Source organism: Zingiber officinale, chromosome 1A, assembly GCF_018446385.1.
Source record: "Zingiber officinale cultivar Zhangliang chromosome 1A, Zo_v1.1, whole genome shotgun sequence".
NCBI classification, from domain to species: domain Eukaryota; kingdom Viridiplantae; phylum Streptophyta; class Magnoliopsida; order Zingiberales; family Zingiberaceae; genus Zingiber; species Zingiber officinale.
Window position 1 is genome coordinate 126,158,305 of NC_055987.1, and position 22,486 is coordinate 126,180,790.

General features: G+C 36.6%; 3 protein-coding genes across 4 annotated transcripts; all 3 read left to right on the top strand.

Moving 5' to 3' along the window:
- Nucleotides 1-1,288: 1,288 nt before the first annotated feature.
- LOC122031229 (serine/arginine-rich splicing factor RSZ21A-like) lies at nt 1,289-6,135 on the top strand. Of its 2 annotated transcripts, XR_006125805.1 has the most exons (7): nt 1,289-1,456; nt 1,894-1,997; nt 4,111-4,199; nt 4,519-4,747; nt 5,174-5,290; nt 5,478-5,604; nt 5,750-6,135. XR_006125805.1 is itself a non-coding variant. In XM_042590371.1 (6 exons), the coding sequence occupies exons 2-6, from the start codon at nt 1,909-1,911 to the stop codon at nt 5,500-5,502; spliced, it is 549 nt and encodes a 182-aa protein (XP_042446305.1). In that variant the 5' UTR covers nt 1,290-1,456; nt 1,894-1,908; the 3' UTR covers nt 5,503-6,135. The 2 variants fall into 2 exon arrangements, 1 of the variants encoding a protein (XP_042446305.1); XM_042590371.1 differs by having other exon boundaries at nt 1,290-1,456; nt 5,478-6,135.
- A 1,809-nt stretch (nt 6,136-7,944) lies between these two features.
- On the top strand, nt 7,945-11,543 carry LOC122031237. The gene is made up of 9 exons (XM_042590378.1): nt 7,945-8,097; nt 8,184-8,305; nt 8,388-8,497; nt 8,870-9,065; nt 9,134-9,226; nt 9,476-9,535; nt 9,674-9,748; nt 9,981-10,061; nt 10,809-11,543. Exons 1-9 carry the CDS (start codon nt 8,016-8,018, stop codon nt 11,262-11,264), a joined length of 1,275 nt encoding a protein of 424 aa, XP_042446312.1. The 5' UTR covers nt 7,945-8,015; the 3' UTR covers nt 11,265-11,543.
- Nucleotides 11,544-16,653: 5,110 nt separating this feature from the next.
- LOC122031247 (seipin-2-like) lies at nt 16,654-20,920 on the top strand. Its single transcript, XM_042590385.1, has 2 exons — nt 16,654-17,634; nt 20,236-20,920. The coding sequence occupies exons 1-2, from the start codon at nt 16,696-16,698 to the stop codon at nt 20,692-20,694; spliced, it is 1,398 nt and encodes a 465-aa protein (XP_042446319.1). The 5' UTR covers nt 16,654-16,695; the 3' UTR covers nt 20,695-20,920.
- Nucleotides 20,921-22,486: the final 1,566 nt, after the last annotated feature.

The window sequence follows — 22,486 nt, forward strand, 5'->3', positions numbered from 1 at the left end:
GACTGAAACTCAGCTAGGTCCGCGGGACCCAGTAACTGGTGTGAAGTCCAGATAGGTCGCGAGACCCAATATCTGGCGAGAAGTCTAGTTGAGTCTATCGTACCTAACAATCAGATGAAATCCTATTGAGTCTGCAGGACCTGACAATTGGCGGGAAGACTTGGTGGGTTAAAGGAAAATCAGACTACTACAGTTGGTAAGTAAGAGATAAGCAACTGGAAGAAAGATCCAGTGAGAACGCGTTCCCTATTGAGGGAACTCTAGGAGTCGGTCAAACTTAGGTATATTTGGGAAACCTAAGTTAAAATCTTGACTAGATCCTGGTCTCGAGGAGACAGAATCTAATTACTATTATTCTGTTATATTGTACTAGCTGTATTTTACAGGATAAACTTATTTTTTATTACTTGGATTAACCTTTTTTTCAGGGAAGAAGTGCTGAAACCCGAGCACCCGGAAGGGATCTGGGCGATTTGTCAGGTACTCAGGCGGTCTGGGTGTGGGGGCTAGTCCAGGTGCCCAGACCAAAAAAGTTATCTCGAAGTTGAGTTGGAGCGCGACGACTGGCTAAACCCACGTCAACGGTCCGGGTGCTCGGACTTGGAGGGGGTCCGACCACCCAGAGGGGGTCCGGGCGTCCGGAAGTGGATAAATTTGACGGATCAAGTTTCAATGAGAGATTAGCACGTCAACAACGATCCAGGCGCTCGGAGGGGTTTCAGACATCCGGAATGGACCTATATAAGGGCCTTCGACTAGTAACTTCAGAACATCAATTGTTACAACTTTCGTACTCACGCGCTGCTCTGAAAAGGTCTCCAAGATACCTGAAAGGTACATTGACAATTTTACTCAAGTTTTTAAAATTATATTGTCAATATAATTTATTTTTTACAATTACACTTAAATTCTATAATTACTTCATGATTATAATGATTATCCAATAAAAATATTTAACAAGTACAGATATTAAAATAGGAATCGTCAAAAAAAAAATTCCAAACTAAATAAAATTATTTAGATTAGCGTTCACTTTTTATCTCTATTTTTTTTCCCACTACACTCTTGATTTTCAAAAAAAAAAACGAAAACGTTCTTCCCCTACCCCCACTTCAAAGTAATTTTTTAAATTGTTTATACAATGAGATATAAAGTTAAAAAAATAATTAAGGATCTTAAAATAATTCTGACAAATGATACCACAAAGGGATTTATAAAAGGAGTTTTGGCTTGAAAGCTAATCGGGCCGCCAGGATTTTCCGTAAAATGTGCTTATAAACTGCGGATGGTAGTGATCGATTAGCTGCAGGTAAATGTTTCAGGTCCTTAATTATTTCCATAGAGTAGTGGCCTCTTTCCTCTTCGGTAGGGATCTGGGGGCGATTGGGATCGGGGAGTCATCGCCGGCGAAAGGGCCTTTCGATCCTGTTCCGCTTTCTTCACATCTGCATCTCCGGTAAGCCGATCCTCTATTCCTGCTCTGTGATAATTTCCTTTTAGAGTTCCAGATCTCTTCGATCTCGCCGAATCCGGTAAATGTTTCCATTCGTATCGGGACAGAGAGAAAAAAAATATATTGAACTTTTCCACTAATATCTATCTTACCTTTGCTAACATATGCATGCTGCGGAGCTTGGTAAATAGATTTTGAGCCGTATTGGGGTTTTATGTTGTTGTTACGGGGCATTTGAGAGGGTAAAAGAAAATCTCTCTCTCTCTCTCCCTCCCTCCCTCCCTCTCTCTCTCTCTCTCTCTCTCTCTCTCTCTCTCTCTCTCTCTCTCTACTATAGGATTGGTAAATTTGGTGGTTCCATGGAAAATCTTGGCTTAGACGAATGGAAATATCTTGTGAACTTTGGCACTGGATCTAAGACCCTTGTTACTGTGGATCAGGTACACTGGTGTGAGATGGCTCGTCTTTACGTTGGCAATCTAGATCCCCGAATGACTGCACGGGAACTTGAAGATGAATTTCGTGTGTTTGGGGTTCTACGAAGGTAAAGGTTGGAGGTTTAGTGTTACTGTCCTTTTCCTGTGACCATTGTGTTGCAGTTTGTAAATTATTTGGCAAAAAGTATGGTTTTAGAGGATAGAAAACATAGAACTCCTAAATTTTTCAATTTTGAGTTTTATGCCATGGTTCTTTTTTCTTCTGCTCTTTGTTCTATTTCGAGGGCAAACTCTGAAACCGTTGCCTGAATAGAAGAAGATAATATAATTCTTCTATGGTTAACTACATTTTGAGACGGCGTGAAAATGATGTAATTTAAACCTCAGGCATCGGTGTGAACAGTTGACCATTCTGTTGCGTGTTAATCATGGCTTGGTATAGCTTTTCAAGTGCTAAGTAACATGAGATAACAGATATGTAATTCACTGATTCACTCTGATACATTCTGGTTAGGTGCTTCAGTATTTCATATTTTTGCACAAATTATCTGAACCTTTAATTGATTTCACTTTGTTATCACTGGGGGAGGAGTGAATTTCCATGTTATTTTTTGCACAGTGTTTCAAGCAAAATATTTTTCTCTACATAATACATGAAGTGATACTTTTTTTTCCCATTCAACAAGTTGAGATTTAGGATGTCCTTCCTACGTTGAAGGAAACAGTGGTTGAAAGGAAGCATGTAGGAAAAGAAAGTTAACAATAATTGATAGGGAATGGGTATCCTTGTTTATGATTCCTTGGAAGGAAAGAAATAGAGAGGGAAAATTTAAATCAAAATTACTGTTTAAAAATATGGAAAATGTGATTTATTCTTAAGCTTCAAAGAGTAAATTTTATTCAGATTTTGACAAGATTTCCAATCAAAATTGTGCACAGTATTGCTTTCACTTTGTTTAGGCAGAAGCAATACATGCATGTGATGGGAAACAGCTGCCTAGCGTATTGATTTTGTCCTGCTGCTTCCACTCAACGAAACAATGGTTAATGACCCCTGGAGAGGCCTTCACTAGCCACATTTCCTTTTGCTGCCCCCTCTGCCATAGGAATCATAGTTAGGAGAAAATGTATGGAATTTGATAAAATATGTGAATTCATTGATTGTTTGCAATCTGCTCTATAGTTGTATTATGCAATTTTACAGTTCACATTCACTTGTTTCCATTGAGTTGTTTTATGTTTAAATTCTGATCAGCCTCTTTTTTCCAAGTATATCAATCTCTCAGTGTTTTCTCTTTATGAGTTTACTCTGCTATCTTACAAACCAAAACAAACAGCAAATCAAATGGTAGCTTTTTTTGGAGAACCATCATTGTCGTCATCACTGTCAAGTTATGTTATTCCAACTAAATGTGATCTGCTATTAAGATCCATACTTTTACAGGTTAGGCATTTTAAACATTGCCTAACTAAGCTTACAATCAACCTTTGTTTCGAGAGAGAAACTGGTTCTGTAAAAATGATAACATTGCCAGGTCATATGCTCTACATGTATTTTAATTCGTATTGTATATCTGTATCTTTTGCTGACTAATTTCTTCAGTTTCATTGATCATGAGAGTTATACAGAGTTTAGGGTTTACGGGGTGGGTCTAAACCCATAACCCGCCACGAACCCACTTCTAAATCCGGTCAATGGGTTTAGGCCCGCCTTATAACCTATTTGACCGGGTTTAAACCCGTCCCGGGGTGGGTTTAATACTGGGCCGGGTTTAAATCTGACCCATTGCCATCCCTATGTATATCTTTTTTCACTCTTGAAATGTGTTTTCTTTATCTTTTATGTGCAAACAAATATTTTGCTTCTGTTATTAACTGCTTAGTGTGATTGATTAACAAGTTATATCTGTTATTATATTAGTACAAACTAATTTACTGCAGCTGCATGCATGCACTTCTTCATGAAATTATTCTGAAAGGAATATCCACACATAAATGTTTTGAGTCTTAATGTCAGTTGGAATCTTTTTGTGAGAATGTTGTTGTTTTACCTAGTGTTCAATCTTTGCCACATTTAATCCTCAGATCCCTCATGAACTACCATTTTGTCCTATAGTTAATATGTGCGTGTGTTTTTTTTTTCCTCTCACACCAATGCTTCCAAGTTCCAACACAAAGTTGACTGTAAACATAAACCGACTTGGTATTCTTTTGGTGCAGCGTTTGGGTTGCTAGAAAACCACCAGGCTTTGCTTTCATTGATTTTGATGATAAAAGAGATGCTCAGGATGCAATCCGTGATCTGGATGGTATGTGTTAATTATCTAAATATATTTTCTTCTGAAAAGTGTACATGAAATCAGTTTCAGACTTGATAAGATATATATAACATTAATTGAATCGCCGTAACTACTATTTTCTGTAAAAAGTGATCTCTCTTCAGTTTACATATATTACATATGAATTAGCGATTGATGTGTGGTATCGTGATAAAGTAACAATGATTATGTACCGTTGCTGGAGGCTATAATCTTTTTATATAGAGAAACTCTGTAATCCACAGTTTAATTGTTCTTCTTTTTTTAGTTGATTTTTAACCTTGATTGCTTCATATGGTTACTCTCACAGGCAAAAATGGATGGAGAGTAGAATTGTCCCATAACTCAAGCAGCCGTGGCCGTGATCGCCATGGAGCATCGGATATGAAGTGCTACGAGTGTGGGGAGACAGGTCATTTTGCTCGTGAATGTCGTCTTCGAATTGGTTCTGGAGGATTAGGCAGTGGAAGACGTCGGACTCGTAGTCGGAGTCGCAGCAAAAGTCCAAGATACCGCCGAAGTCCTAGTTATGGTCGAAGGTAACAATAGACTTCAGATGTCATAAACTAAGGCTAACTCAAAATTTGTCTACCCTTAATCAATTTTCTCTTGCAATATCTGCTGTTAGTTTATTTCCTTTCACATGAATAGTATATTGGTTTAATTGACTATTGCAGTCTTTTTAGTCTTCCATTTTTATATTGCTGATGACATTCTAAGAAAATGTGGACCACAGATCATCAGGCTCCTGTTACAAAGGAATTGAAAAGTTTTAGTAGTCTGAACTTGTTAGGGAAACCTCATCACATAATTGCCGTAGTTTAAAAGTTCAGCAAGGAATATGGATTTGCTCAACATGGACTACAAATTGGTCATCTTTTTGAGAGTTGTGTGCATTGAAGTTCCACATGTCTACCATATTTCATGATTAATTTTCTGGGAGTCACTAATTGACATTTGAACAGGAGCTCTAGTCCTCGTGAGCGCTCTCCAAGAAGACGCAGTCCATCTCCTCGTCGAAGGAGTTATAGCAAGTCACCTCCATATGAAAATCGTCGATCTGAGTCGCCACAAGCTAATGGGTAAACTTAACATATTTTTTCTGATCAATAAAAATGATTAACTTCAGTTGCATCTTTGCACGAAGATATACACTCTATGCTGATCTGGACAGTCCTCTTAAGCCCTCCTATCAAACACATTGCTTGTCTTTGATAATTGTCATCTCTTCAATCATTAACTGTTTTTACTCTAAAACTTTGATGTCAGATATCAACGGCGCAGCAGGAGCTGAGTAATGTTCACCTGATTCCAAGTCGGTTTATGAACTTTAGCTCTTTGGGCTTTTTCTTAATGAATGTCGTCTGTTTGATCTACGCTCAGGCATCTTGGATTGGTTAAGTCTCTTGAACTTTCTTTTGCATGTTTTTATTAAGCTTATTGAACTTCTAAATTTGGTAGTAGTAGACAATGATGTTTACTTGGATTGTAATTTACATTCCGACTAAGTTCTGTATGTTCTTTTCTTTTGTGTCGAGGAGGCGTCAGCGTCATCCTGCTTTAATGACTGCCCGTCTTCGGCATACCTTGTCTTTATGGCTCTACTACTACACATGGTTTTGTTCTTCGCACACCATCTTCGACAACTCTGAGAATATCTTCTTGTGTCGGGGAGGCGCCATTCTACTTTAATGACTGCACCATTGGTATTCCTTGTTTTTGCGGTACTGCTGCATCTTCGGCACTCCTTGCCTTTTAAGCTCTACTATTGCACATGGTTTTGTTCTTCATACGATAACACCATCCTCGGCAACTGCACTTGGCTTTGCTCTTCGCATGCTAAAACCATCTTCAACAACTTGAGAATATCTTCTGTTGAAGAGAATCATTCTGCTTTTAACACCTTACTGCTTTCGGTTTTATGGTACCTGTCTTCAGCATTCTTTGCCTTCATGATTCTACTACTGCAAATGGTTTTGTTCTTCCACGTCGATGACCAGAATATTTTCCTCGCTTTGCCGCAGCATCATCATGCTTTAGTGACTGACCATCTACAGCATTTCTTCGACATTCCTTGCCTTTGTGGGTTGAGTTCTGGAACAACATAAAGCTCCAAGCACAGAAGATTGCTGAAAGTAATTAACTATTAATTAAAAATTAATTCCCTTTATTTATTAAGAATAATAATAGAAGTCTTGCAAATTTTTTTGTTAAGTGAATGTAATAAGTAATAATGAAAACAAACCATAATTGATAATGTAACTTGTTAAATACATAAATATAGATCCTAATACAAATCTAGAAGCGGAATCCCTACTCACTCTTTCTATTTTTTTTTTAAAAAAATTATCGGTGGTCTTGCACTTGAGGGTTCAATTGGTGGGAAAGGTGAAATTATCATCCTCTAGGATGGACTTCTCCTTTTGAAAGGGAAATAAATTATGGGAGGTTTTGTTTAACAACAATATAAGGGATTGACGTAATCAGCGAGGCATTTCATATTTGTTGAAAATGGATCTCAGACTTATTTGACAGCAATATTTTTACATGAATTAACAACACCAACTCGTCAGGGCTAGACTTGAGAGTTCAATGGTTCTATGGAGAATGCTCAAGTTCAAATATTAAGAGTTTAATTGTATTAGATGAAGGTTAAGTTAGGGCATCTATCATTATTAGAGTTCTAAATGATTTTTTTTTTCCTAATATGCCATATCAAAAATATAAAAATTTATTACTCTTTTCACTATAAAAAAACCTTATCACTCTTTTTTACTAATCCTATCCTATCAAATCACATATTTTTATTTATAATTTTTTTATTTAATATCATAGGGTATAATTTTTATTTAATATTTTTTTTGGCTCCACTTATATTATCAATTTCGAGTTTTTTTTTTAAATTTCACTTTTAAAATAAAAATCTCAAAACTCTTGTCTAATTTATAATGAGCTTTAGAGCTACTTTTTGTCCCTGTAACTAGCCTTTTGATGTTGCACTTACCTCCTTCATCTATCATTTTGGTCGTGGATCATTTCTACAAATGGTTGGAAAAATATTTTCTATCGATTTTGTTGAAAATGAATCTTTATCTATCTATATTGGATGATCTATTATCTATACTAGTGTGATCGTGCACACACGTTGCGTGTGTAATATAATAATATTTAAATTATTTGGGTCTAGTGTCACCCAGAACCATGTAATAGTGACGCTAACGGGATTTACTATGCAAAAAATTATTTTAATTTAATATTATACTTGTCTTAGTAAAAAAAATTAAAAAAAGTATATTTTTTAACATCGTCGGTCTAAAATATTTATAGAAGTTTCTTTAATTATAGTGTTGTCAATTTTAAGATATGAGACTAAAGAGAACTATATTTTTTTTATATATAAAACAACCAGAGAAAATTAATGATAAGAAAATTTCATAATAATATGTACGTGAAATTACTAATAAACCTTGGAATTATTTTTAGTGTAAATGGAAAAAAGGACATTAACGTAAATACATTTTAGGTTTCACCAAAATTAGTTAGTAAAAGGGGGAGATTTTTAATAAAATAGTAAGATATATTGGAGGATGAAGAGAGAGGATGTAATAAGGAAAGTTATTTTGCTTAGAAACAATTTTTAAAATTAGTTTAATATTTTCTTAATAAAATACGGGAAATTGAAAAATATTTTGCGTAATTTAGAAAGACTTTTGGACTCGATGAGACGCGGAGCGTTACATTCTGTTACACTCCAATATAACGGATCCTATAAAGCAGCTTCTCGTAACCGGTTAACGATTCCGTCCCATGGCGGCCGCCAGCGCCCTCCGATGGATCAAAATAACAGCCCTAGTCGCCGCCGTTGCGACGGCCGCCGTCGCCGTCGCAGGTAAAGCCACAGACATGCACTCTCTCTCTCTCTCTCTCTCTCTCTCTCTTGTCGTCGACCTAAAGCAACTTTCCCACTTCGTTTAGCTTCGTTGCATCGTCGGAGAGCGCAGCAGCTGGAGTCGCGCATCCGAGAGCTCGAGGTTTCTCTTGCGGCAGCCCTCGAGAAAAGCGCTTCGGAGAGGCGCGGGAGAACTCGAGCTCAACAGGTTGCCTCGTAAACCCATGCTTCCTTTATCTAGTTGTTCTGATTCCTTTAGGTCACTCGATATGGTGGATCGCACGCTTTAGGCCCTGCGGAAGGTTTTGACGGAGCAGAACTCAGATGGATTCAAGCAAGTTGCAGCCTCGGCCTACCCCATGACTCCCATTGGCACCATCAGGTCCTGCTTCTCTACCAGGTGATGAATTTGAGTTCACCAACTTCCGCATTTGTAATGGGTTGCTTGTTATGGGTTTTTTCGACAGCAGTCTTCATAGAATATGCTAAAAGTTGATTCTTACTGAAGTCAGGTCTTGTTAAGTGTAGAAAAAGAGAAATCTTGTGGAGTCCAGTTCCAAAATCTTTGCCTGAAACTTAACCTTTGCATCATTAAGTAATTGTTCACAATATAAACTAAACTTCGACATAGTGAAGAATTGTTGAGCTTGAGGGGCTTCTACACTATAGGATCCTTTGTGTCTGTTAAGTGTATTTTTGGTGCAATGGAGACAATGGAAATTGCATTCACAAACTTGAAAGAAACTTATTTTTTTTAAAAAAAATCTTTCAGAAATGGCACTCCAAGACAACCTTTGCTTGTACCTCTTGCTAGAGCTTGCCTGGTGTTTGACTCTGGTCGAGTCCCTACAGCTGCGCTTGAAGGCCTTGCTGAGTATTCTCATTGTTGGATCCTTTATGTATTTCATCTTAACACTGACTTTGATAAGCTGTGGAGGGAGCCATCTAGATCCAAATTCAAGGCTAAGGTATTTATCCTATCAATATTTTTGTGCTTTTGTCATGTCTCCGTCTATTCTACTTGTTATTTTGGTAGGTTAGAGTGCCTAGGCTAAAAGGAGGTAAAATGGGAGTTCTGGCTACTCGATCTCCACACAGGCCTTGCCCTATTGGACTTACTGTTGCCAAGGTAATCTAAAGAATCAATTAATTTCTCAGTTTGTTATATGCCAGACTTTTGTCATTACATTAACAGTATTGGCAGAAAAAAAAAAAAAAACTCAAAGTTACAAATTCTTTTACTGTGGTGTTGATATGTTTTTTTTATTGTTCTTCTGCAAAATCAACTAGATTGAGGTATTTCTTTCTCTTGAGGGCTAATTGTTAGCAGAATTTGGCTATTACTATCAACAGTGCTTTACCTTTTCTCACTATCCAGGTTGAAGCTCTAGATGGACACACACTTTTGCTTTCTGGTGTTGATTTGGTTGACAGCACGGTATACATTTGACACCCTCATTCTTCTACATTGTAGATCTGCCTCTTATTTCCACTTTACTACACTTGAGCTGGCTTGCTTGTTTATTTGGCTGTTTTAATTATAAACTAGTTCTTATGGATTGACCTTGATCAACAGCCGGTACTTGATATCAAACCTTATCTTCCATATTCTGATAGCATACGTGGTGCAACTGTTCCAAACTGGGTTAAGGTATTCTGTTATGCAGTGAATGTTTTGTAACTAGTTAATTTTATTATGTTTTTCCTATAACATAGTTGCAAAATTTTGAATGCACTCAAGATGCATCTCAGTTTAACTTAGCACAATCTTTTCTCAAACAACCTTTAATGTGACCTAAATGGCAAAATATATTGTGATAACTAACAATGTTCTATCAAAAGACATTTTACGGCCTTTACTTCGTATAATTTATATTTTGCAGGCAGATAATACATTAGCAGTGGCATCTGTTAGGTTTTCTCCAAATTTTTCCTCCTCATTATCAAGTTGCTGGGAAGAAGTTGTAAGTGTTGCTCTCACCTAAACATTCTCCTCAAAGTAATAATTTAGAGAAAAAGATTGCTTCATTTCCTTCTGGCCTATTATTGTAATTAACTTATTAAACTAGTTTCACACTCACCTGGCCAAACCTGTGAGCTAGATGGCCTCCAAGAAAATAGTACTATTTGTTTTGGTTTTCAAGGTGAATCTTGTTTTTATCAATCATTCATATGTAGCTTTGTTACAGACCATGTATGCATGTAAGCTTAGTTAACATAACTCTGTAAATCCTGGTAAAATAGCCTTTCTCGCTAAAATATTGCAAGGACTCCACTACCTCGTTAATTACTGTTTTGCTTGGTCAATCTAGCTGGCAATTTGCACCCAAATTATCTTATTGTTTTTCAGCATTTCTATTTGGCACTTTATTTCTTGAATGCCTTAAAGGTGAACCATAACTTTTCCTCGTCTCAAGTAGAGGAAAACCCATCATGTAATGAAAAATACACACTACACTTTCACTAGCAGCTTTTTCTGCTGATTGCTATTTCTTTCTCTGTTACTTTGTAACTGACGAGTGATAGGCTAACTATTGAACATGATGGGTGTGTATTTGGACTACTATTTTGCTCTCTTTCATTTCTAACATATAAAGATTGCTTAATTTATTTTTCTAGATTCAGTTTTCATTCGACAAGGATGGCAATTTTATTTTATTCTCCTGAAACTGCATGTAAGTGATTTTGTTCATTACTTGATTTTGTTCCAGGAAAAATGCTCATTGTATGCTTCTCAGCTTGAATTCCAAAATTTAATCCGAGAGGTTCTTTCCTGGGATATCAGATCCCTGTCTCAAGTAAATGACCCTCATAACACATTGGTAGTAAAAGAGAGCTTCAATGCTCTTCTAGAATCTGAGAACGTAGCTGATGAACCCTCTGAGATATCAACCAAGAAGCCTGAGAGCTGCAATACTATTCTAGAAGAGAATATAAGCGGAGAAGAATCCTCTCAGACTCTAAGAAAAGAAGAGCCTGCTTCATCATTGATAAATGAGGTAGTATATCACCTTGTCCTGGAAGGAATTGACATCTCATATAAGATGGCCTCGAATGCTAACATTTTGGTTGAAAAAGCTTTGATGTTGCCCGATTATAAGAGAAGTCATCACTACAGCTACTCGATGTGGAAGGATAAACTGAGCATCGAGTCTTTCAGCACTTGACATACAAAGAGATCTGCATAGCAAATGACCTCATTAAGTGTCTCTAATGCTACTAGATGAGATTATGTCACGGTTAGGGTTGCAGAAGAGGAGAGGAGAATGGATACTAATGGGATGATAAGTGTCTCTAATGCTGCACGATGAGCCTAGAGATTGCTCGACTTTATTTTTTTTTTTCTGGTATTAGATCCAAGATTTTAGTATGGTTGGTAAGGGCATAGAAAGCTATTGTCAAAGATCATGAGTCACTTAAATGCAAGTATTCAAGAATTCCCATAACTATACTAAAGAAAAGTCCTTAGGTTCTAGTTTTTTATTTTTATTTATATTTTCCAAAAAAAATATTCGAAGGGAGTCTGATGTTCTCTTCTTCGATATATATATATATATATATATATATATATATATATATATATATATATATATATATATATATATATATATATATAGTAACGGTGCAGTGGGAGAGTGTATTTTTAGTTTCTCATAGATTGAATCTTAATTTTGATGAATTAATGGATCAATTTTTTTAATGGGGGATAGATCTAAGAACATTGGGTTGACGAGTTATCTTTTGCAAGTGTTTTTTGATTTAGTCTAGTGATTGGTGTAAAATTTTATAGGGCTAGGTTAGTTGTTCCAAGATTAGTTGGTGTTAACTGAATAGTTTATGTCAATTAAAAATTATTAATAACATATATATATATAAGAATAATACTATGCAAATCTTTACATGCGCGATTGTGGGTGATTTGATGTGGTTAAAAATTTTTTTTTTCCCTCTTTCATCTGCGTATAGTAATTCTCTTCTCTTTCCTTTGATTGCATGTAAAATAATGTTGATTTGTAAAAATTAGTATTAAAGTGGTGTTGGTGGTGATGGCACCACCAAACCAACATAACCACCTTGGTGCCGGGTTGGAAAAAATCAACATTATCTTGTATGCTCTCAACGGAGAGAGAAGAGAGTTATTGCATCCAGATGAAAATGGAAATAAAAAATTAGGTTTTTGCCATGTCAGATTATCCACGTCAAATGCCATCCACACCGTCCACAGTCGCTCACGTAAAGATGTGTAAGGTATCATTCTTTTATATATAGAGAGTGGTAGAGAAATTTTACCATGCGTACCCTTATATGGGTGACAATTTACGTGGTCACTTGACGCGACTTTGATCTAAATTTTTTAATCTTTTTCTCATTTGCATATAATAATTCTCTTCTACTGCATGTAAAATGATATTAGTTTATAATTCTCTTCTCTCGCATGTATGCAAAGTAATGCTGGTTTCTATAAACCAACACCAATGTTAGAACTGATTTTTAAAGACTATCATGTTGATGCTGGTCTATATAAATTAGCACCAAAGCAACACCAGGGTGGTCAAACTAGCACCATGCTGGTGTTGGTTTGCGCACCCATTGGTGCTAGTTTACGCATGTTGATGTTGGTTTGCATAAACCAACACGAACGTGTGTAAATCAACACCAACATGGTGTTGATTTATGCATGTTGATACTAGTTTGTACAAATCAACACTAATGTGATGTTGGCTTGACACGTTGATGCTAGTTTGTGCAAACCAACACCAACATGGTGCTGATTTGCAGATGTTGATGCTGATTTACGATTTCAAACCAGCACTGGTGCTAGTCCTTAAAGACTAGCACTCACGATGGTGTTAGTCTTTAGTCTTTGCTAGTATTGGTTTGTAAAAATTAGCACTATCTTGGTGTTAATTTGTACAAATCAGTATCACTTTGCATGCAGGAAAGAGAAAAGAGTCGCTTGCATGTAGGAAAGAGAAAAGAGCCTCTTGCATATAGATGAAAGAGGGAAATAAAAAAAATTAATTTTGACCGCGTCAGAGCATCCGCATTTGATGTCATCCATTAGTGTGCAAGGTAAATTGTGCCAAATATCATGCTTGTATATAGATATATAACTTATTTTTATTTGTTTCAAGAGAGTAAGATTAATTCAGCTTCAATGTTTATCCTCTAAACATCTATTTAATTAATAGATTTAATGACTTTCATTGATTTTTTTTAATGATAGATTTTTATGAAATTGATAGATTTTTATTTACTTTTATATAATCTCACTAAGTTGTGAAAAGAATTTTATGAAGTTTTAAAGATTTTTTTTTAAGACTTTTGTAGACATTTGTAAATTTTTTTATGAAAACTTATAGATTTAAAGGGAAAGAAAAAAAATCTAAGGTTCGTTATTGTCAATATAATGAACTTCGCTCCACATCCGATTCACTGTTGTATTTCTTCATGCATTGCCACTTGCTTGTTGTTGTTCTTGAGTGACAAATAATTGTTTAAAGCAATCAACTTCATGAACTTGTTCTGGCAAGGATGATGAAGTTTCATTATCTGATTAACTAGAAATTTATTAGAACAATACTCTTTATGAGAAAATTATGCAATCCGACACAAGTTAAAACAAACTCAAGTTGTGTTGTATATGAAAATGGAGGAGCTATTTTGAATATTTTAAACCGTGATTTAAATATTCCAAATTCCCTCTCAATGACATTCATTGAGGCATGATGAAGATTGAAGGACTCCTTTTCATTTATTGGATGACGACCTTGGCCAGTGAATTCTTGGAGATGATAACGCACACTTCGAAATGGAACAAAAAATTGACGCCGATTCAGATATCCACTATTTACTAAAAAATATTTACCTATCAAATCATGTTCGTGGAATCAAACGACCAAATATAAATAACATATGCAATTTTGAAAAATTACAAAAAAAATAAAAAAAAATAAAACAAGTAACATATAGAACAAAATATATATATCTTGTGGAACTTTAAGCCTGTTATTTCTTGATAAAGTATTTGTCAAAACATTTGAATCATGAGCAGATCCATCCCACCCACTGAGCACATGTATGAATTTTAAATCAAAGTCACTCTTGCTTGCAACTTAACCAATTCAATAAAATTTTCACAATTAGTAGAATGGATAGATTCATCATGACCTCTAAATACACACCCTTGCATAGCTAACCATTTCATACTCTCTATTAAAGTCTTAAGTCTTAATCAATTACTTAATATTTCTTGAGAAGTTATCTTGTTTATAACTTTGTCAATGCGATGAGATGAATCCATAAAATTATTCCACTTTTCCATAGCAAAATTATGTAGTGAATTCGTATTGCCCTAATGTTGTGCAAATGGGCATTTCTTCCTTTCTTTGACTCTCTTCCAATTTTGAAATCCTTCACGAGTAAATGTAACATATTTCGAGGAACATTTGTCGAAAAGATAACATGTAAAATAAAATGTACTATTTTTTGCTTTTGAGTACTCTAACCATGGGAATTGTGCAAACCAACCATATTGAAAATGTCGATTTTGACTTTGAATATGCAATAGGTGGATACTTACTCAATTTAGGTTGGCATGACCCCATTTTGATATAATTTTTTCTAACATCATCACGCATATCCACGGGATGCGATCATATTGGCAAACGTAATCTGGGATCACGTTTCAAGTAAGGAGCATCAATCGTTGATGGAATATCAACTTTCTCAACTTCAATTTTTGGAGATTCTTGAAAAGGAGATGGGGCATCATCAACATTCATTGAAAAATTAATTGCACTTGTTTGGCCATCATTTGCTTTGTTGTAAAATTGATGAAGAGTTAACCTTGATTTTGTTCGCTTGGGGATATGTTCACTTGACATTGTAATCAATAACCTATATTAATATTCATTAATAAAATAATTAAACACAACCAATAGTCAATGAGTTAGAAAAATAAAAATTAAGAATATGAGTTTTATACAGGTTTACACTGTTAGATGCCTGATCAAGTGGAGCAAAAAGTTGCTAACTCATTGTTAACCATTGCAGAAAAGAATTTTCATCCTCCACCCTTCAAGAAGGAAAGATCCAAAGGCAAGGAGCAAAAAGTTAAATGTGTGATCAAGTAGAGCAAAAAGTTTTTGCAGCAAACAGCAAACCCATAGCCACGAGGTGAAGTGAGAAATAGGAAGGAAAAAAAGGAAAAAAGGCAAACAGAATAATAGATGCCCTAATGGGCTTTGGGTCGGGCTAGCCTGAGCTAAAGCCCAGGCTAGTCCCCTTGTATGTTTCACCCCTGTTTCTATCACTCCATCCTTGCGTGGCAGCTTCAACCATGAGTTTTAACAATTCGTTGCTCTTTTCAGTTGTCCATTTATTATATTTAGTTTGCGAATCTCCCATTGGTAATATCACTTAAATATACATAAGTTAGAAAATAAATACTTAAGTATGAGAATCTAGAAAAGTAGTAGACAACAAACCTACAATCATGTACACTCAAAATCACATGTCATTACACATATTTTGCTAAATATTTTATACATGGTGACACTAATAAAACATGAAGATTTTGATTTTTCTCATTCTAATCAAACATTTTCCGCCAACATTTAAGATCTTGTATTCATTAATAATTTTTACACTTGTTAGCCACCTGATTTCTTCATCATCTCATCGAGAAATAAAAAAAAATGATACACATATAACCTTTGATTATTTTATCATAATGAATCAAAAAATTTTCATGAAAAACATATATTTGAAAGTTGACGGTGAGAACCCTCGATTGTGTAATTTTCTGGAGAGAAATGAGCATCTTGTCTTGTGAGAGAAGAGAGGAAGAAAATTGGCGGTCGTGATGAGCAACGACAGCACGAGAGGATGAGAAAGAGAGGAAGAAACCGAGAGATGGAGAAGATGTCGAGGGAATCAAGAGAGTAAAATTAAAATAGAGAGTGAAGCTGGAAGGATATGGCGACGAGTCATTGGCCTTTACCGATGATGACTACAAGGAAAGGGCGATGATAGGGTTCAGCTACGGGTGTGTTTGCGTCTGAGAGGATTAGAACGTCAAAGAGATGAGAAAAGAAAATAAGAGAGAGATGTGTAGGATTAAAAGTCTATAGAAATCTTAAGGATAAATAGATGACTTTTTATATATATATTTTTACTAACCATATGATGGTTAAAAGTTGTATCAAGTATTATAAAGTTTGTACTGATGAATTCATGAAAATAGATTGAAAATTTGGATACAACAGATTTTTATAAAATTTTAAAAGGTTAAATTTAAATATAACATTTTTTGAAACTTTTAAAATATAATTTGGATAACATTATATTTGTATGGAGTTTATAAAAATCTAAATTAAATAGATCTAGAATTTTAAAATTTATAAAAATTATTGAAAGTACTTAAAAGTCGAATACACCGACCGATAGAATCCAACGGAGAAAATTATTACGGCGAATTGGAGTCGAATTAATTAAATTTTGGTCGAAGCCAGTTCAGGTTCGAACCGGGTCAGTCTCGTAATCGAACATGAAGTCTGCGTACCCTGCCGAATCGGACCTTGCCCCGTTCTGTCAATGGAGGCGTGGGACTCTCACGACGAGGAGGAAGAACGGGAGGAGGAGGAGCTCGATTTCTTCGACGCCCTCGAATTTTTACCTGAGCAAGACGAGGTATTCCTCTCCGATTCCCCTCCGCATCTTGGATTGGATTCTCCCTCCGGGAATCGGTGGAAGACGTTGCTCCCATTGGAAGGCCAGGGATCGGATTCGGAATCTTCCACGTCTTCTTCCATCACCTCAGAAAAAGTTGCTAATGGAGGAGGAGACGGACGAGAGGAAGTTCCTGCTCAGTCCGGAGCTACAGCCCCTGCCCGTCCAGCTGACTCCGAGGAAAATGGTGCCCGATCGCAGCCGCGAAGGGGCTTCTTGGAATCCTCGGTCGACGTCGTGATTAAATCTGTCTTCTTTCAGTTCAGCCTGCTAATTGGCTTCGCTAAATTGTCCTTTTGCGTACTGTTTTGCCCTTTCTATTTCTTTCTCGATCCTTTCGGCCTTCTTCGCCGGGCAAGTGATGCAGCAAGGCGGAGGATTTTTAGATTGTTCAAGGATTTCCTCTATAAAGTTCACCCTTTTTGGGTTGGGAGACTGATCGAGCCACAGGAGGCTGTGAAATTGCTGGTGAGGTTGGCATGGGGTTGCTTCTGGTCACTATACGTCTGTTTCATTTTGTTTGCGCTTTTGGCAGCCTCATCTTTGGCAACGTTTCTGGCCATGCGTAGGGTAGTGGAAGCTCCAGTATCCATGACTGAGGAATTGAGTTTTGATTACGCTAAGCCTATCCCTGAAGCTCTTGTGCCTGTAACTACATCAGATGGTTGCTTTGGTTCTGGTGAAACAATTGATGTTGTAGGCCATGAATTTAGGCGGCTTGTTTCTCCTAATAAAAAACTGCAGCTAACCATTTCATTGAAATTACCAGAATCAGATTACAACAGAAAGCTTGGAGTCTTCCAGGTATTTAATCCTCCATATTAAAGGCCATTTTAACTCCACCTTTGGTTCTTTCTGCATGCTGCTTGATGTATTTTTTTTCCTATGTTGTTTGCTTATGTTCTATCTTTTTCTTAAGATGGTTTTGATAATTTTGCATTGTTTTCATACTGTTCTATTATCCAGGTACGCTTCGTGTAAAACACCCTAGCATAGTCAGTAATTGCTTCCCATTATGCTACACAATCTGTCAAGTTTATGTTGTGGAGGCAGAGTCCCACAATCACCTTAATTGCCCCCTATTTACAGTAAAACTGATATACTGCATGATCAAAGCATTCTAAATTAATACAGATGTCAGTTACCTTATTCATCTAAATGTTCGTAGCATGCATTTACTTATCAGTCCTCTTCTATATGGTAAATTTTACTGTCCCGTTGAAACGATCCACAATCTTGTGTAGCACTAGAGCATTCCATTCACTATCAAAACACTCAGTGATAAGCTTTACATTTTTTTTATGAAGGTAAATACTTATATAAAGAGATGCAAGATATGCAATGCTGCCCTGGATAACTACTCACAAAGTGTCAAATCGGAATAGATGTCCAAGGAGTGATATATATGTACGTGTATCTTCTTAAAAGTACGCGACAAACTCCCTCAAACATGCTTCGGTTCCTTGCCATAGTGGATCATAGATGACATGGCAAGGTGCCGAGCCTTCACCAAATTGCTGGTCCCCGGTAGCAATAAGCTTTACATGATTGTTTATGGGCATGCATTATTATGTTCCATTGGCAGTCAGAGTAACACTATTGCTAGTTGCTCTATCATTTATTGCTCTTTAGATGCTCATGAAATACAAGAATAAACATAGTTCTTTATGCAGCGATACTTACTGATAGAAAGAATAAAAGAACTGACCTCAGTAATTGAGATTGAGCATCTAGAAGAAAAGAACTGACCTCAGTAATTGATACTTAGCATCTTTTGTTTATTTAACATGTACTGGAGAAATAATGGTTAACGCTGCCACTATTGAGTCATGTCTGAAGTGCTTAGATGCTATTTGCCACATTTACACTTGAAGCTCAACCTCCAACACCAAAAGTACCAATTTGTATTGTATTTGATTTCTTCACCATCAATTAGTTTACTCACTTAGGCCAATATTATGGAATGGACCAAATAGAAGTATTCATGCAAGGTTTAAATGCTTTTATGTATTACAAAAGTCTGCTTTGATGTAATTAGAGAAAGAATTGCGAAGATAGTATTATTCAAATGGATAGAAGGGGGTTGGTAAGATATCTGGTATTGCTATTCACTGAAGTGTTATTAGGTTTTTTCATAGAAGTAATATGAATTCTTCTTTCTGGTAAAACAACTGTTTGTTAATCATTTGAGTGATTACATCATTGATCACTTGATGAACGCAGTGCCAAAGATTGGTTAAACAGTTTTCTTCAGACAAAGTTTAGAGATGTGAATTAGGATGTTGTCCATCAGCATTGAATTATCGTGTTACTGATGGGTAATAATGAAGCTAAGTTTTGCATATTACAAATCTAGCTTGTTACAAATATAGTCCACTCTAGGCCCCTTAGTGGTTTGGTTAACAATTCTGCTAATCGGTCATTAGAATCAATCAATCTTTTTATCTTTTTGTTCCGTCATGAAATACAAATTTGAGTATATATGCATTGTAACTTGATTCTCTTTTAAAGCATATTCTTAGTCATTAGATGTTGAATTCAAATGAGCACACATGTTGCCTAGACCGGATATTCTGCCTCTGCACTTTGACCTTGCTACTATTATGTGCTTCTTACTTTTCTAGAAAGTAAGGGTATCTCCTACAAGGACATAATAACTAGATTTAGATCGTTTTTCTCCTGCCTAATTTGCATTGGAGTTGCCTACAATCTGAAGTTGTCTTCAAGTACTTTAAAATAATTCAAATAATTCTCCCTGCAATCTGCATCACTCTGAAATCTCCTCACCAAGAGGACATAATCTCTTTTTGCATTTGATTCGTCAGATACTGTCTCTGATACAGGCCAAGGACCCAATTCCTTTTTGTGACTCTTAGAACAGGCAGACCACAATTCCTGTTTCTGGAGCTCTTGTGGCACGAAGAGGGTGAAACAACAGGGAGGCACTGAGCAATGCGGTGCTTCGATTGTGGAGTGGGAGCTGATGCTTGTGGGCTGAGAAGGTGCTGAATCTGGCACTGGTTGAGGAGGTAGACGGTAGACACTGACTGAGGAGGGGAACCATGTTAGAGAGGAGAGGTGATGAGCCAAGAGATAGAGTGAATGGGGGGAAACCATGTTAGAGAGGAGAGGTGATGAGCCAAGAGATAGAGTGAATGCGTAGATGCTTGATGCATGACAGATTATGGGGAGAAGAATGGATTTGATATTAGATTAAAGGGAAGTGTTTCTAATTGGATACCCTAAGTAGCTTCCTCTCTACCTATTTATAAGTTATTATTGAATAAGACATAGCATACCCTCCATTACTTCATAATTACATATGGGTTCATAATAACCATAATCCTTTGTCATGGTTCATGTGTAATTTGTATCGGGCCCTAAATGTATTCGGTTCATGTTCAGGTCAGAGTGGAACTACTAACTTCAGATGGCAAAGTCACATCTAGTTCAAGACATCCATGCTTGCTTCGCTTCAAGAGCTCTCAGATTCACTTCTTGCAGACATTCCTTAAATCCTTACTTCTATTAGCAGGCTACTCGGACGAATCACAAGTTCTTAAGCTACCAATGAAAGGACTCACTGAAGGAACTAAACCAACTACATGCATTAGGGTGTCTCTAGAACAGAGAGCAGAGTATAGGGATGGTGCTGGTATTCCTGAGATTTATTCTGCATCCATGAAACTTGAATCCGAGCTTCCTCTTGTCAAGAGAATTCTATGGAACTGGAAGATCACTGTGTTCGTCTGGACTACCATGGTCGTGTTTATCCTGCTTTTGCTCGCTGTACTTGTATGTTGCAGATCGATTTTAACTCCTGGAGCAAGGCGTGGTGGCGGTGGCGGTGGCCCGGGTGGTTAAATATTCATTTGCTAGTGTTTTCGACTGCTCGGTTATGGGGCTAGCCTCCAATTCCAGCTAACAATAATGGTTATGCAAGTAACTTGGTCAGCTCGACAATTTCAAACACTCATTGGCATCTGCTATGCCCTCCAACTCACTCTTATGTATGATAGTTTGTTACTTGCATAATTTTGTATTGTTCATTGAAGAAATTAAGTTGCATTTGTTCTTCATTTCCATCCAACGAAGAGCTTAAGTTGGTCATTAACATAGTTTGTTAGTAGCTAAACAAGTTATTTTGTGTATAATAAACGAAGAAAAGTATCTTAGCTAATATTATTATGAACGCTTAAATATCTTCATCTTTGAAGTGAGATCACTCCAGCCGACAAATTACAGGGCCAAATTGTGAAAAAACAATATTGAAATTACGGCTTTTTACTAAAACACACAGGTAGATGTCAGAATCTTAATTTAGGTACCTAACTCTCATAATACTTAAATCACATAATGTATTTCTAAAATATCTTTCCTCTTTCTCTTTAAGACCCTCACATAGTTTTGGATAAAATTGATTGATTGATTTAGAGAATTCTGAATAACTTCAAATTAAAATATATTTATATCATTAGAGCTAAATTAGAGCAATGTATTAAATTGAGATCATATCTTTAAATTCTTATTCTACCTATTTAAAAATTTATATTCTCAATTTATGTTATACGTTATCAAATTCAGATATATTAATGAAGGAACAATGATATGCATAAGGAAAAAAATTCAATAAAAATTTTAAGGATAAACACATAAAGTCACGGCCCACCATTTCATTTTTTGTGGGCCCCATCACTTTATGTGTCTATCATTGAGGTTTTCATTGAGCTTTTTTCCTTGTGCATATCATTTTTCTTAATGAAATGTTTAGGAGTATATTGATTTTGGTTTGAAGTGATTTGGAATTCTTTAGGTCTATTAATCAGTTTCGTAACCTATATTATTCAAAAATTTGATATTTTTTAACTTAGGAGAGTCTTAAGACTCATTGGGGGTAGACCCGACCCCGGGCGGGGTCTGGCCCGGACCCGGCCCGGGCCCATAACCGGGTCAACGGGCCGGTTGCCCATTGACCCGGTTCGCCGGGTCGAACCGGAACCGGCCTGGCAAGTTGCCGGGCCGGTTCCGGTTCATTGGGTGTAAAAACCGGCGAACCGCCGGTTAACCGGCGGGTTGAACCAGCGGTTCATAGCCGTTGGAACCGCCGGTTAACCGGCGGTTCGTAGCCGTTGGGAGAGTTTTTTAGGTATTTTTTTTCAACGGTTAAGATCATTTGACCGTTTTTTGATCAATGGCTATGATTTAGTGTCCGTTACTATCAAAACTCTATAAATAGAGAGTTTATTTCATCATTTTTCACACACATCTTCTCTACTCTTAATCTCATTTTCGTATTCTCTAATCTCTACACGCTTTCGTTTTCAATTACAATGGAAGGAGGCCGCGGAGGTGCATCATCTTGAGCTCGGAAGGGAAAGCAAATAATGAATCACGGGAGGAGGACCCCAACATTCAATCCACCGATGATGAGATCGAGCATCTTCCGAATCCGACACCCGACACACAAGGAAGTACCGATGCAATTACTTCTAAGGTTCGGGAACTTCCTCCTCTAAAGTCTTCTATTTTTACTAAACATTTTGAGAAGGTCACTCTTCCGTCGGAGAAATGCGTGCAAAATGTAAGCATTGCAATACTTCCTACAAATTCCAAGTCGGCGGCTATGGGTCGTTGAAACGACATGTAGAAACAAAGC

What these genes read in the sequence shown, in the direction of transcription:
- LOC122031229 (XM_042590371.1), top strand. Translation starts at nt 1,909, where the DNA reads ATGGCTCGTCTTTACGTTGGCAATCTAGATCCCCGAATGACTGCACGG. An exon ending in GTGTTTGGGGTTCTACGAAG is followed by an intron (nt 1,998 to 4,110) that starts GTAAAGGTTGGA and finishes CTTTTGGTGCAG; the next exon opens with CGTTTGGGTTGCTAGAAAAC. An exon ending in TGCAATCCGTGATCTGGATG is followed by an intron (nt 4,200 to 4,518) that starts GTATGTGTTAAT and finishes TTACTCTCACAG; the next exon opens with GCAAAAATGGATGGAGAGTA.
- LOC122031237 (XM_042590378.1), top strand. Translation starts at nt 8,016, where the DNA reads ATGGCGGCCGCCAGCGCCCTCCGATGGATCAAAATAACAGCCCTAGTC. An exon ending in TTGATTTGGTTGACAGCACG is followed by an intron (nt 9,536 to 9,673) that starts GTATACATTTGA and finishes CTTGATCAACAG; the next exon opens with CCGGTACTTGATATCAAACC. An exon ending in CAAGTTGCTGGGAAGAAGTT is followed by an intron (nt 10,062 to 10,808) that starts GTAAGTGTTGCT and finishes ATTTTGTTCCAG; the next exon opens with GAAAAATGCTCATTGTATGC.
- LOC122031247 (XM_042590385.1), top strand. Translation starts at nt 16,696, where the DNA reads ATGGAGGCGTGGGACTCTCACGACGAGGAGGAAGAACGGGAGGAGGAG. An exon ending in GAAAGCTTGGAGTCTTCCAG is followed by an intron (nt 17,635 to 20,235) that starts GTATTTAATCCT and finishes GTTCATGTTCAG; the next exon opens with GTCAGAGTGGAACTACTAAC.